This window comes from Anabas testudineus, chromosome 14 (genome assembly GCF_900324465.2).
Source record: "Anabas testudineus chromosome 14, fAnaTes1.2, whole genome shotgun sequence".
NCBI classification, from domain to species: domain Eukaryota; kingdom Metazoa; phylum Chordata; class Actinopteri; order Anabantiformes; family Anabantidae; genus Anabas; species Anabas testudineus.
Genome location: NC_046623.1, coordinates 12,833,411 through 12,849,250, shown reverse-complemented (window position 1 = coordinate 12,849,250; position 15,840 = coordinate 12,833,411). Strand labels below are relative to the sequence as shown.

At 37.7% G+C, this 15,840-nt stretch overlaps 1 protein-coding gene across 8 annotated transcripts in view; it reads right to left on the bottom strand.

Annotated features, from left to right (window-relative positions):
* Positions 1 to 1,391: 1,391 nt before the first annotated feature.
* ncam1a (neural cell adhesion molecule 1a) overlaps positions 1,392 to 15,840 on the bottom strand; it is a 195,575-nt gene continuing 181,126 nt past the window's right edge. For 5 of the 8 annotated variants that reach the window (XM_026372146.1, XM_026372149.1, XM_026372147.1 and 2 more), the window contains 4 exons: positions 11,194 to 11,401; positions 10,803 to 10,916; positions 9,667 to 10,116; positions 1,392 to 7,001 (listed from right to left, as the gene is read on the bottom strand). In XM_026372146.1, coding sequence (XP_026227931.1) covers positions 6,881 to 7,001; positions 9,667 to 10,116; positions 10,803 to 10,916; positions 11,194 to 11,401 — 893 coding nt within the window. In that variant the 3' untranslated portion in view covers positions 1,392 to 6,880. The remainder of the gene's footprint in view (positions 7,002 to 9,666; positions 10,117 to 10,802; positions 10,917 to 11,193; positions 11,402 to 15,840) is intronic. The other 3 variants (XM_026372152.1, XM_026372153.1, XM_026372154.1) reach the window with 1 other exon arrangement.

Below are 15,840 nucleotides of genomic sequence, written 5' to 3'. Positions count from 1 at the left end.
CTTTATGTCTGATCGTTTGACTTTTGACCAAGATAAATAGTTTAGTTTTCATTCACAAGCTCCGTGTCAGATGTCACATCTGTCTAGTGTTTTCATTACAGAACGCATTAACATTATCCAAGTCTTATCAGGCCTTCCAAGGCGCTCCCTAAATGTAAAGCAGTTTTAGAATTGCATGAAACCCAGAGACTTTCTAGTAAAGAATGAAAATTATTTCTTCTTTAACTCCAAGAAATCAGTAAAAGTGTTAGAAAACTATATATGAAGCTGCATTCTGCCACTCAAGAAAACGCTCTCCAACGTTCACTCACTATTCCTTCATCCAACCTGTGAACACACAGTAACTCTTAATCTGAGTTAGTCTGCCACCTTTTGGACAAATGAGAAATTACTGAGTTTCATACACTTGCGAGCATAGGAGTAATAGATCCATGTTATTGTGACTGTTGTTAATTAAGTATTGAATTGTACAGAGTGTACACAACGTTTGGGGTCACTTCAAATGGCAGAAATGCAGTGTAGACATTTTTAATGTTGTAAATAACAACAGCAGTTTTAATTCAGTATGTCTGTAGGTGTATCAGCAAACTTTAGTCTTTGTCGTAATGGCTTTTTTCTGCTTGCTAATACGCATTTATCAGTTTAAAGTGAAAACTGAGCAGTAAAAAAAAACCTTTTGTATGTTTTTTTTTTGTAATAAAAACATACACACAGCTGAAAACAAGTGACCTCACAGTAGTGCAGCACATGTAGCTCATTTGCTGATATCTGATTAAAGAAAAAGATGTGTTTAACATCAAAGATGGTTTAGTAATTATGGAAATGGGTGTTGTAAATTATTTTACATATACTGTAAGTCCTGTGACTCAGCTCTTTAACAGTGTCAGCCTTAGTGTCTCTAGATTGGGAAGATACTGCTATCTAGTGGTCAGAAATGCATTGTGCATGGAGTTACTAATTTTATTGGTTGGCTGTTAGTCATAACCTGATTCAAACATGTTGGTGTAGTTTTTATTTTATAAAAATAAAATCGCCATATAACAGGAACAACAACACAACAGTGTAGTGATTTTACTGATAACACTGATATTGAAGATTTATATTAAACAGTTCATTTAGCCTACATTTCTTAGATCCGCACAATGCATGGACACTTCAGCAGCATTTTAAATTATTTATACCTAAATTTACAGACTTGCTGCACATTCTACTAAAAATACAATTTGTCTTTATACTCAAGAGTGTAGAAATATATTATGTTGATATATCCATATAGGCAAATCGTGTAAATATATAATTCTTGTGAGTTTTACATGATGGAAATTACACAGCCTTTTTATTGAATAAAAACAAACATACAGTGTCTTGTATTTTTCTTTACTTTTATTGAACACAAACATTTCTGGCAGAATGCAAAGTCAAGATGTGTTTTCCTTCTTCCTCAGTTAGTATTCAGTATTTACATCAGTGACAGAGGGTAGATAGACAGAAGAGAGGAGTTGGAGCCTAACTGAAACATTTATGGAATAAAGTCTGTGCTGCATAGCTGTCAGGGTTCCTTCGCCTTTTTAAAGTATTTTAGCTTATTTTTTATGACAATTATTAGGATTTTTGGGCATTTGAGGACACGTCCATGTCGTTTTGAGAGTTATTAGAAATACATAAGACCGGTAGACTACTCATGTTTGCCCTACAGTATGAGAGTTAAAATCTGATGTCTGAGTGTGAAGAAAGTTGGATGTTAGACAGTTGTGTGTTGGAGATTCTTACAGTGAGACCGAGAACCTTGGCAGGATGTTTTTTCTCTTCTTTTTTTGTCTTTTTTTTTTTTTTCAAATGCTGAAAAATTCATGTTGCTTTGTATCCTCTTCACAAATGCAGAACAAGATGAAAAACCCTGCTAGATGTCTTTATTCTGACTGAATCAAGCTGTGGACTCAAAGAGAAAAATTCAAGGATGCCTTTGTGACATTCTTGCATATTTGAGGTATCTGAACAAGGGGGCCTAGTTCACCCCATGGCCTCCTGTGACATGGGTAGAGAAAGGTTTTGCATGAACTTGCATAAAACTTGGTCCTAAATTCGACACCCTAAATACTTTTAAGCTTATTTTTGAGCAAAAGGACATTTTCAATATATTAGAAACAGTAAAATATGCTTATGACACCTCACTTTTTTTTTTATTACATTTCAGAGCTTTGTGAAGCAAAAACAATTTTCTTTTGAAGCAAACATAAAAAGTCGGGAACAGGACAAGTTACACAACACTTGGAAAAAAAGATCAATACATGCTACCTTTGTTATTGTTTTCCATATCAAAAAACTTTGACAATAATATCAATTTTTAATATATTTTGCCTGCTTCTGACAAATCCATATTTTAGTGATTATGGGACCTGAGCAAAGTGTACTGGTGTCTTGTACTGTGACATGATGGTTTGCTAGACGACGTTCTCATGTGCTTACATTTTCTAGAATGAGAGGTCAAATATGTCCAAATATTCTAGTTTATTACAAGTCATTTCGACCATCTTAGTCATTTCTATTAGTTTCATACTCACGGGGATAGTTGACGAGATCTGGGAACATGGCGACACCACTACAGTGAAGTTTTACAAACAGCAGGAGTCAGATACGTGGTAACAAAGCCAACTGTTTGGTTAGGCATTGCTAAACGTCTGTTAACCTTGTGAGTACATGAGCGTAGGATCTAAATTGTAATAAACCAGAACGATGCTTTAACGAGGACAGTTAATGAACCCACAACATGCACCACATCAATACAGTCAATCCGAATACACAAGGCGGTTTGGACAAAGCGTTATTTCATTTACAACCGTAAAAATGGAAAATGGTAAATGGAAAAGCGAGTTGGCAGAAAGATGGAGATGTGAAACTTGCAACAGGCAGATGCTAAGAGGAATGGGATGCATGCCACCATAGTCTTTTTCGAAGGCACTGTGTCTTTCTAGTTTGCTGCTGTCAGACTTCTGTACATTGGCGTTGGGAATTCGGTCGCGTACTATCAGCTACATCTTTTCACAATCAAACTATTTGCTCAACTCTATGACAAAGGACACAATGGATTCACACATTCACAGTGTACTAGCTTGCAGTCTAAAGTAGGAGAAAAGAGACAGACATTGTTTTCTACCTTCCAAACCCCAAGCAGGGCACTATGGCTCAAGAGAAACATTCTGAAACCTATTCACTGACTTTCTATGCATAAAAATTCCTGGTTTGTTAAAAGAGGCCAAATTTAACCTTCACTCAGATTTGTTTTGTTGACAACTGAATGGCTATTAAATGGCTTGAGTGTTTACATTTATTTACAGAAACTGACAAGATAAAAGTCTGTAATCAACTTCAAACAAATTCGGACTTCTGTAACATTTTCTGTATTTGATGGACACCTCTTATTGGTAATTTAGCACACTGGTAATCTCAACGATTTTGATGAGGACTGCTTACAGGCATCTCTTTTTGGGTATTTTTGCTCAGTACGCATGCTGAAATATTGACAAATCACAAGGAGTCCATTGTCACATCACTGCAGGCACAGGGTGTTCTGAACAACCACAGCTAAGTAGCATCATCCAGCATTTAGATATTTATCAGTAACAATGTCCAATATTATGAGTCTGGTGGAGCTGACTGGTTAATGATCTGTAAGCTGCACACAGACAGTCTAGTGCTGGTGACAGTGCTGAATCTGTTGGATCCATAAGCTTTCCATGTAAAGTGATCCACACAGATCAGAGCAGGGCCAGTATTGGGTTGTTCCACTGAAAGACCATTCAACAGATGGTTAAATAAGCTGCTGATGGTGACTTGACCAGTTTCTTGATTTGTTTCTGGCAGTTTCTTTGCTGGATTGCTAGATTAACCTGAATTACTAACTAGAATATCAACCACAAAGATTTATGGTTTGCACCAAATGTTTTTTTGTTTGGCTTGGTTACATCTTTTTTTTCTTTCTCTGTATTTTGTAACAATGCTGGAGGGTTTCGGTTTGACGGCACCAAAATTAGCTCATCATTCAGGCTTAGACAAGCTTCAAAAGACACAAAGAGGATGCTGCTACATGGAAAACTAAATGCAGATTCCTTGTTATTTTCAGGGTATTTGCAGTTTATTTTTTCAGCAATAAAATGAATCTTCATTAAATTAAATACACTACAGACCTCTGCTGCTTATAGCACCTACTGTATGTGTATTATAACAGCATGTGGGGCTTTTTAACACACACACACAGTGAGACCTATTCTACTGATCATAGAATCATTCATCTCAGATACTGGGTTAATTGACCAATGAGCCAAACTACACAAATAAATTTGTGGATTCCTGTGAAGTAGTTGTTTTATGCAAAACAAATAAATCTGAACCACATAACCTCATTCAAATGTGCGTATTGTGGCTTTCTGTAATGCTTTAACAATATTTTTAGTGTGTCTTCTTCTGGTCAGGTGTAAAAAAAAGACCTCAGGCCAAAAACAAATTACAAACTTCCAGACGTTTTCCTGCCAATAGCCTGTACTAAGTCTGTTACACCTCACATTGCTTGGTCAGTCTGACGTAGAGAAATCTGAGCAACAGAGCCTTTGAAGCAGTAAAAATTAGAGGTTGTCACAAAGTGGAAAACAAAGGTTTTGGATCACACAAGGAAGCAGAGATGGTTTAGCCAGCAGTCAGACTCTAATTCAGTCCGGCTGCATGCAGTGGAAATTGGTGTGTCATCAACTAGTTTGGCCAAGAAGCTTGCAGAAGCTAAAGGGAATGCTTTTTTATTTCAACACCCAAACATGCAGTTTGAAACAGCTTTGATAGAGCACGTGGTCTTTTAAGCCACTGTTAAGCCCACACCTGTTAGTTAAATAACTGGTGTGAAAAAACAAAAAAAACAAAAGAAAATAAAAGACAATATTAACAACACATGCAAAAGCTGTCTCCCATTAAAGGTGTCATCTTATTTAAACTGCGTCGTTGTGTGTTTGCACTGAAGGCTACCCGACCTATGAGACTATCATCATCATTAAATGCCACTGCCAGGTTCACTGAGATCAAAACTAATGGGTGGTCCTTGACAACTCCTAAGGTCAAAATTTACAAACAGGAATTTGCCTGGGATGGTTTATAGTTCAGGCACACATGTGGCATTTCAAGACATAATGGATAACTGGCAAACAGGTTGCAATGCTACAGGTAAACCTATCCATATAATTTAACTACGCTTCACTACATAGCTACCGTCAAGAGCACACAGTGGACTCTAAGCATGCCTCCCATTATTTACATCATGTAGCGTCTTTTTTCATTAGTCCACTTCAGGTAACACACGGACCATGTGAATACACTTGGCATGTTTGGTCACATGACTGTTTTCTGACTTAAATTGATGAAGGCTGGAAGCAGTTTGAGAAACTGACTGGTATATTTTATAGGATGAGTCAAACATAAAGGATGATTTATTGATTTGTAATTTTCATCTAATTTAGGCAAGTAAAAGCCGTATTTCTCCTGCAATTGGAAACAGTTGGACTTTGAAGGATGTGGTGACCTCTGAACAGTTATAATCACTCAAAAAACATCTTCATATGGAACTAATTCACAACAACAAAACGCTTTTGAAAGGAACCACATGTCATCCATATTGTGATCGTTCTTATGAATGTATCCGCAAACCAACAAAATCTTCATACTGATTACACCTGTGACTTGATCAACAATGTCTTTCATTTGTTTTCATGTTGCGTTTTCTATTTTTAGACCATAATCATTCTCTAATCTTATCATTCCAGTAGCTTAAACATTAACAATTTGCAGGATGCAGGATAAACTATGTCACTACACCTTACATCCAACATCCCATCTGACCACCAGCAACATTATTCCAGTCTACAACAAGCTTTTAGACTGGAATAATGTTGTCTGGGACCATAACCCATGCGGAACTTATATGTCTTCCAAAACATATTAACAAAAAGTATATGAACATATTTTTAAGGAGACCAGGTTGAAGCCAATAAATCAAAAAGGTTGAATTAATCTTTCTCTGGTTTTTCTTCTGTTTCCCGCAGCTTTGGCTACATGATTTCTGGACCAGAACCATATGAAGGCAACATTTAAGAAATAAACATCCAAAGACAAACCAGATGACAGTAATGTGTACCGTAATACAGTAACCTTGCAAAAAAGAAAAAAAAAAGAAAAAGTAAAACGGGCATGCTAATGTTGTACTTTTTAGCCCTGAAAATAAAACATTTAAAATGCTAAATAGGCAGTAATGTCTGCACATTATTATAACACAATAAAATATTGACAAACAAACGAACAAACAAACAAAAAAAAAGACCCATAATCCATTACTGTGATGATGATACTGCATAAAGAATAGTAGTAGTATTGGTAATGTACCAGTCTTACATGTGTGTACATCTTGAAGGCAGTACTCTGTGAAGTAAAGCTATACTCCAACAATGGTTATCTACAGGAAAATAGTTTTCAATTTCTGTTGACAGTTGATCAATTTAATATTACATACAAGAAACATGGTGAACTACAAGTGTGAATTTTGTTTTGTGTGCGTGAAATAAACAATAAGAAACTGAGATAACAGGAACTAAGGCATGTACATGAGGTCTTTACATTTTCCTGGTCAGAAGACACTGTAGAATGAGACCTTTTGCTTTTCTGTTGCGTTTCGTTGATTTATTTTTTTTGTTGCTTTTTTTTCTGATGCGATGGGGGTGGTGTGTGACATTGCTTTGAGGTTTCAGTGACTATGACCCCACCTCATTTAACCTTAATCTTAATAACCCACACCCAAACAACTTTCCAACCCCAGCCACCCTCTTCTTTCTGACGCTCCGAGGAGCAATTACGCTTTACTTTCATTGCCGTTTGTTTGGGGGGCCTCGTTGGGAACCGTCTTCACCTCCGTCGTGGCATTCTTCACTTCAGTCTCACCTTTTGTGTTATCATCCTTCACAGTCTTACCACTACGGGGACACACACACACAGGAGAACCAGAGAAAGACAAGAACAGAAGAGATTCTGTTAACGGCAAATCACCAAGTCTCTTTCTCACAGCTAAACTGTCTGCTCGGAGCTACCTTTTGTGTAAATTTTCAAAGAAAAGAGGAAAAGAAATGGGGGGAAAACATGCAAGATGGTTTGAGGGAATTTGTTTTCCCTCCTGGAACTGAATGCATTTCACGCATAATGTGATCAAGCTCACTATCCTAGCCAGACATCAAAAAAGAGTACATGGATGTCACAGCTATTTTCAAGGAACAATGAATGCTGATGTGGAATGAGACAGGGCCGGTAGGCACAATGGATGAAGGAATGAAAGACTGAGGCATAACCTACAACACAAACTACAATACACAAGAGGATTACACACCGTCTGGACTGTGCCAACACACAATGGAGAGAGACTTAAAGCCATACTTCACTGAAGTCGAACATTTTCTGGTGTTAGCATATGCACCCCTGTGGAAAACATTTCTAGTAACATGCTGCTGCTGCTTTCATTTTAAAAAATATGGTGCATACTGTTACACTACACAGAGTACTGTCAAACAGCACAATTCAATTTAATAATTCATTAATAGAAAAGCTGTTAGCGAGCTTGATAACGTTTCATTTAAAGAGACGTCAGATTAAGAGGTGGCTTCACTGTGAACTGTCACAGTTTATCAATGATGTTGCGCAAATGTTCTCAACACATTTTATTCTCATTCTACATCTAGTCAGAACTATGAAATGGGGTTTAAAAAATACATTATGTATCATAAGTCATACAGAGGCTCCCTTTCATGCTACACCGTTTCTCTATCACTTTCAAGCCCAAGAGCACCACTATGCTTTGCATGAAGCTGATTACACTTCTAACCAATGTACTACAAGCACTTATAACCTTATACGGTCACTATTCAGACCATTTTCATTTTGAAACATTAAAAAACGCTCTTATAAATTGAAGGGCAGTGCAGTGATGCACTAATCTAACTAAACATAGAGTTTAGCAACATCATGAAATAGATTTATGTATGTGATATGTTCGGGTGTGTGAACTATGGGAATGGTTTCCTACACCCTTTTCTAATCAAAAGAGAAAAAGGGGTCCAACGTCACTGCAAAACCCAATAAAGCTGCAAGAAGCATGGGTAAGACATTTCAGCATTGTGATGCTGAAGAAGGATCTCCACATAGATCTGTGGGAGAGCTGTGCTTTTGACTTGTCAAAGAGTTATGAAGAAAAATCCATCCTATGACAAGTTTGGTTATATCAAGGTGATGTTGAGCTGACAGGAGGCCTGCTTCCAACTAGCTGGAACTCCCCGTACTTCATCACTGACATCTTCTGGACATTCGAGTGAGCAAAAGATGAGATGAAGGAGGGAGAGAAAGAGGAGTTATTGTCAGTAAGCCTCTGTAATTCATCTTCTGCCACAGCTTTCCCATCATCCTCACAGGCTGTCAGGAACCTCTGCAAACTCCTGTAGGGGCAAATCTAAAACTGAAATACTAAACCTATGACTTAAAACAATACACAACGATGCTGCTGGGAATCCGTTTGTGTCAAATATGTCATTTACATAAATAAGTTCATTCAATGTCAACATTCTTTGCATTCATTTTCACACTGAGCCAAGGTTAAACCCAATAACTCAGTAAAGCACAGTTCTCATTTCACAGGAAGACTGTGTAGATGCACAACAATAGTCAAAGCTGAAGCAGGAGACTGGTCTCTAGCTGTGACCGAAGTTTAAGATGATTTGTTTGGTTCCATTTTACCATATTCAAATATGAAGAAGCTGTATGGTTAAAAAATAAAAGCTTATCTCCATCAAGTAAACAAACAAACAGGTAGAGGATGAAAAGTGATGGTTAAATGAAGAGGTCATGCACTGGTTTCATCCCAGTAGATCACAGTGATGTGCCTGCTCAACGTCTGGTTTTCTTAAAGGAAAATTTGACACTTCAGTGTTTCTACAATGGTAATCCCACAACCAGAAATTCTCTGTACATTATTCTGAGATCAAATGTCACAAATAATTTAGTATGGTAATATCCATTTTTAACTATTTGCTTCTGTTTATAAGTTTTTATTTTCCAGGATACCATTTTCATATTCATAAGCAAAGGCTGAGTGTATATAAATACACATTCTCACTGGATAGTGGAATAGCTTTTGAAAATTGGGGCATGTCTATAGTCACAGCTGTGCTCTCTTCTCATACTGCTGCTAGATTTCTGGCTGCATTTCATTCAGGTATAATGAGGCTGTTGTTGGCAGAGGCATCTGGATTTTCTCCCCATAATGTATGTATATTTATTAAACACTAGTTCTACACAAACAGTATCCGTAGAATCTACTGAAAGGCAGCAGTGTTTGTACACTCACAGATGTCTAACAAACATTTTTTTGGTCAATTTTATCTCTTTTTTTCCATAATGTAATGAAGATGAACTGACTGTATGAATCTTCTAGCTCTTGTTTTGCGTGCAATGCAGCATTTCCGGCTTGTCATTTGGCCCCTGTGTATGTCATTTAGGGTGAAATTTTCCTTTAAATATTGCATACCTATGAGCTACTGGGATGGTCTGTGAACAGAGGTGACAAGTTGAGGAATGTGGAAAAGGTAGTGTTCATACTCATTTTGGGCTGGTGTGGTCGAGTCTGTGCACAAGGCATTGGGAACATCCTTGGTTGGACCGTCTACTCGTAAGTCCTTATTCTGGATGCTCTCAGGGGCTTTGACTGGGTCACACTGGCTCTGTGGCCCATCAGCATTAGCACAAGGTGGTCTGATTGGCTCTGAGACAGGGGGTGTTGGGCTGGATAAGGAAGGAACTTTAGGAGTGTCGCTCAGGTCAACCAGGGGCCCGACTTCAGGTTGGGTGTTAGCTTTACGCGAACTGGACTGGTCAACAGGGCTGTTTTGAGAGGAGGACTTGGCAGGGGCCACTTTGGTTGAGCTTGAGGTTAGAGTAGTGCTCTCGCTAGCAGGGCTGCTCTGTGCTGTGCTAAAGCTCTCTGTAACTGAGTTAGTGGTAGTGGAGGGGAAGTTTACCACTGTGGACGTGGTGTCTGCAGCAGCAGGCCTGTTTGGTGGGAAGGAGCAGGACAAACAAGAGGGAGAGGGAAGGGTGGGGAGTGGACGCAGGGGTGGGAACACAGAGACCAGAAAAGAAAAGACAAGAGAAATAAAAGCATAAAAGGAGAGTGTAGATCAGGGCATAAACAAGGCAGAGTGAGTACTACTGTTACGGGGAAAAAGCAAAAACCAGCGCAATAAAAATGTTAGACAAAATATAGAAGGGTAAACAAAAAATAACAATAAAATATAGAAAAAGGAGTTTCAGCATTAGGATGCTAGTTTGGTTTTCACAAGAGCCGGGAGAAAGTAGTGTTTGTTGGTCTGGTAAAGCTCTCGGGAATAGATCTGCACATACCAGACCTACAGTCAAAATTAGCCCATATATCAGCTATTTCTGTTTTGAGCAACGTAGAGTTCTGCAGAAATGGTATTTATGGGGCACATGTAGAAAACCTCTGGACATCTATGTTATCAACAGCATAAAGTTCCATGTTACAGTTTAAAATCCTATTTTATCATTCACTCAGCTCAGATAAATGTATTTTTTAGTTGTTTGTATTTTTCTGTACTTTGGACTTTTCTACTAAAATAAAAAAAAAAAAACATTTTAGTATTGAGTATAGAGTATTGAGTTTGAGTACTTCTACTATCTGCATGTTGACAGGGGAATTAGTGCTGTTGAATACTTACTCAGGTTCTGTCAAAGGAGTGGTCTCATTGGGCTCAGTAGGACCCCCTCCTTGGTTTGGAGTGTTTTCTTCCTCTGTCCTCACCTCAACAATTGGCTCCTTCGACTCATCTTTCCTGTTGTGACAGGTTAACGTTGTTACCAAGTGAACACATAAAAAGATCGAGTGCAGACTATTACATTAGGTCAGACACGTAAATCTAGTTGACGCACAATTTACTTTTGTAATTTAACCTTCTTAACCACTGTAAAACATATAATTTATAATTAAAGGGCTAAAACATCAGTATTGTCCTTTAAACTGTCTTTTGTTCATATCACTACTATAACAGTTTTTAGTAATTTCATACATAACAAATAATGCGTCATAAACCCAAAATGAAGCTCACTTACGTGAATGCCGCCTTTCCCTCTTCTATGTCCTTGCTTTTTGCACCTGGACCGGCTTTCCCACAGAAGTTAACAGCAATGCACATCAGAAGTCCACACTTGTTGAGGAAGTAGCAGGTGATGTCTATGCCCACCAACAGCAGGAAAAACACAACAATGAGGATGCCTACGATGGCTCCGGTGCCCAGGACTGAGCCACCAGCTGTGGCACCTGAAGGACAAGGACAAGAAGAGGGGATATGCAAGCCAAACAGGCAGGAAAGAGAGGCAAGTTAGGAAAGAGAAAAGGGTTTAACATGAAGGAGAAGGGACAGAAAGAAAGTTAGAAAGAGAGAGGAAGGGAGATGATGAGGAACGTAGTCAAGCTTTTAATAAACTGCTTCAGATTTCAGTTGTCAAGACCTCAAGTGTGTCGTTCTTTTCAAAGAGAATTTGGAAGCAAATCGTGCCAGAGCCAGAGGGAAACTAATACGCTAATCTCCGCTTTCATTATAGCAACTTGATATTTACTCTTGAAAGTCATCATAGCTGACACACTCGAGGAGTTCAATTTCACACAATGACAGAACCAAAGATTAAAAAACACACATCAAACTCAATTTAGAATTGGACTGGATCTGCAAAACATCTAGGGTTCTTTTTATTCCAGCTTCAGATCAGACCAGTTTTAAAAACCTGACAGAACCACAGACCTCTGCAGAAGTAAGGACTAAAAAACATTTTTTAAACTACTTGTGCCTCTGATATTACAGTAAAACACTAAAAGCCTGTTTGTCCATGACTAATTTTGTTGTATAATTCATTTGTCATTGTGTGAACAAACTGCTGAGGGAGGGCGAGATGAAAGAGAGACAGCTCAACTGAACGATCTATCAGGAGGTGAGCTCCATCTGGTTGTTAGAGATTTGTGCCAAACCACCCAGAGGAAATTTATATAGTTAAAAGTTTAAAATGGTGGTGCTGCTGCTAACATGACTTACATGTTTTGGCTCTTAACTAAGCTGCATTTTGAAGGAAGACTATGTTTAATTTTGAATAGAAACTTAATAATAATATTCGATTTTCGAGTTACAGATTGACCTTCAATCAAAATAAAACAAAACTCATGATTACTAGTCCATTGTAACACCTCCAGTTTCACATTCTGTGCTAATTTTCCTATTAGGAAACATTGTTTTTCATAATAAAATAAAAACAATATCTTGCAAACATCTATGTGCTTACCCATTATTTTCAGAAGCACTCCACAGAAAACAATACTCCTAACAGGTAATATTACAGCAGGTTGTGTGGTTTGTTCAGCAGCCATGCACCCCTACACAGCTAGTTAGCTTTCATTACTTTCTCTTGGGTCCCATTTTGTTTATTTATGCTGCTAAAACGGTTATCTGAACAGTTGTTTATCTCAACATATGCAAGCAGTCATCACACATATTTTTTTCTATAAATCTACTTTGAGGGCAAAGTGCAAATGTGGATTATTTTCTCCCATAGATTATTCCACATTAACATATGCACACACAGTTTATAACCAGCATGGAATAAACAGGATTTGGAGGTCCAAGGCAGCTCAGGCTTTGCAGCTTTGCATTTCAGCAATGGGTTGCTCAAATCTTATCATTCATAATGACATTTGATGATTCTACAAACCCAGACTAGTAAATGGTGGCCATGTTTTTTCATCTTCACATGGAATTTATGAGTGTATAATATATGAAATGGTACAAAAACCTTTATAAATATAAAGCATTAACATTCTTTAGTGACCAAAACATTTGTTTTCAATTGATGCTTACTTTTTGACTCACAACATTAAATGGATGTAAATGGACGCCAAAAGGAAACAAAAAGCGAACTTAACATACAGTATATGAAGTAGCAGTAGCATGTACCTGAGATGTGCATCTTTATCTACACTGATTTATACATATACCTATTCAAGAACTAGTAGTTCATTCAAGTTAGATCACAGAATTACGAATCTGCTGACAGTGACAATTTAGTTTCAAGCATTTCTATGTACTTAAATGGAACTATACGCTTCCTTTTCGTCAGGGTATCAAAATAAGCATGATTGATTGCCGCTAGACTGGTGCTCCCATGTGACAGAAGACATTTGCATGAAACTTCTCAACTCACTTTGTCGTACCCAGCGCTTTTGACTCTTTGAAAAGTGGCCCCTGTAGGCTCTTCAAACAGGCCACCTTGATGTTGTCCCATGAAAGAACATGAAGGAACAAAGAATCATAGCGAAGCAAGATCCAGCCTCGGCTGGTAGTGAGGCCCGTTCTTGTGAAGTGGTTAAGTTAGTGGCTACCACTTGCAAGGGTCTGTAGAGGATCAAGGAGTCATCATACTGTACTATTTGAGAAGAACATGAGCACTTTGTAGTTTTAGGACTGTCAGTTTATGTAAAACTGGTTATATCCAAATCCCTGAAGGTGGGAAGAAAATGCAGGGACAGCTAGTGTTGAGTATGTTTTGCAGTTCTGGTGCCTTTTGAGGCCTGTATCACATATAAAAGATGAAATGTTGACAACCTAGTTGCCATAATATACAAAGCAGCGTTTGTGTTTTATAATTACAGGTATTAGAAAAATCATATTTAAAGATAAAAATCTAAAGTTCTAATGCATAGACCCAGCATTAATGGTTCTGCTTTCTCTTGGTGTCTGTCCCTTATATCTCTTTTTTTCTGCCTGTAACAGGTTCAAGTAATTGACAACCCACACACGTTTAAGCAATCAAATGTGATTTGGGCCATGCTGACCCTCAGATAAAATCACACTTGACTGTTAACAGCAGGCTCATTTATCTTACTATAGTTTACAGTTTGAGATCACATTTCACTTCAGCATTATAGTTTCTCTAATACAGTCATATGCTAATGTTATAATGCTAATGATATAAACAGCCTGTAGTGATGAATATTTCCAGACCACTAACTTTAATCCATTATTTACATCCTGTAATTATCTTCTCTTTGGCCCAGTTTATGCGACTATATTTTTACCATATACAATGTTCAATTTTCAGATTTCAGTTGACAGGCACAGCTTTAACACTCAATTTAATAGGTGATTAACGCAAATTAGGGAAAATGACAGCCACAGTTTTGAGAATTCTGTAAACATTTGGCCTTCCATGGCAAATGATTCATGCTCCATGTTAAAACCTCAAACAGAGCCGCAGTGGGACACGCTTCGCTATGACTGATCTGTCTGTTATGTTTGTTTCCTGCATAGATACAGATACCCTTTCAAGTGAAAGTACAGCCCACGGTTATTCTAGACATTTCATTTACATTCACTAATTCCCCATCTTGGCTGCTCTGCAATAGGCAATCCTTAATTTTCTTTAATGGCGGTGATGAAAATGGAAGGAGTGCACCAGGTTTGTGTACTTAAAGGTGGCTATGGTGTAGCAGACAGAGCTTGTTTTTCCTCTGCCCATTGCTTCATTTGCATTTTAACAGACATAATAAATCATGTGGCATGTATTCAGTGCTGGATTTTCTCTGAGAATGCTCTCACTGAGGGGGAATACACAAATCTATATGTCAGGGTGGACTAACCAGCCATTTTTCTTTACAGGCTTGTCAGGTACAGTACCGAGACAGTTCTCCAGAAGACTGCTAATAACAGATTGCATGTGATAAGTCTCAATTTCACAGAAAACCACACACTCCTGAGAAATCAATAACCAGCATGTCCAGCATAGACAGCCTGTCACATTTGTGTACATGTACACTGATGAAAAACCATCACACGGGCAGTTGGTTTACATATGATTATAGCACTGGAAGAGGCAACAGTGACTACATATTGAAATGCTCATTTTAAACAGAATGCATACAATACATTAAGTTTTATCTATAACCTCTGACACTCTGCCTGATTCATTGGTAACCTTGTCTTTATAAAAACACAAACAAAAAGCAATGTATTTGTCTTTTCTCTTGTCTCTACAGATGCCAATTGTATCAGGCTGAATGTGTTGGAAATGATGTCAAACATGTCTACGATAGATTGGTGGCGCTTTAAATAGAAGGTTAAATTATTAAACTATAAAACTATTGAGAAGCCTTCATTTCATTATATACTGACACAACAAATGTGCATGATACATGTGTTGAAATGCAGTGGGGATTATGCAATATTCAGATTGTTATATCACAATTTCAAAATGTTCATAAATCTTATACAACATATTATATGAAAACGAATACAATGTCACTAGCAGGAATGTTGAAATAATGTATGTATGCACTGAAAAACCGAACTGTGTTATTTTGGTTTTCCAACATCACTGTAATACGTTTGTATGGATACTGACTTCACACCCTAAATCTTTGCTGACTCTCACATGACCTGATGGATTTTCAAAGACTCTTACATGATTACATGATGTGAGTAACCATGACAGGTTTAAACTGCTGGGACTTAACCAGAGCAAGTCAGTCACTATAAATATCTCCACATAGAAAAAAAAAAGAATATCTCACTCAGTGAGTTATTTGCAGATTTACAGTGAATTTTTCATACTATTTATAAACTGGAGCATGCCAACACAGATTACATACAATATATAATATGCAAATAATTTGTGGCAAACTACCTTGAGTTCAGTTGTGTAACCATTTAACTTTCT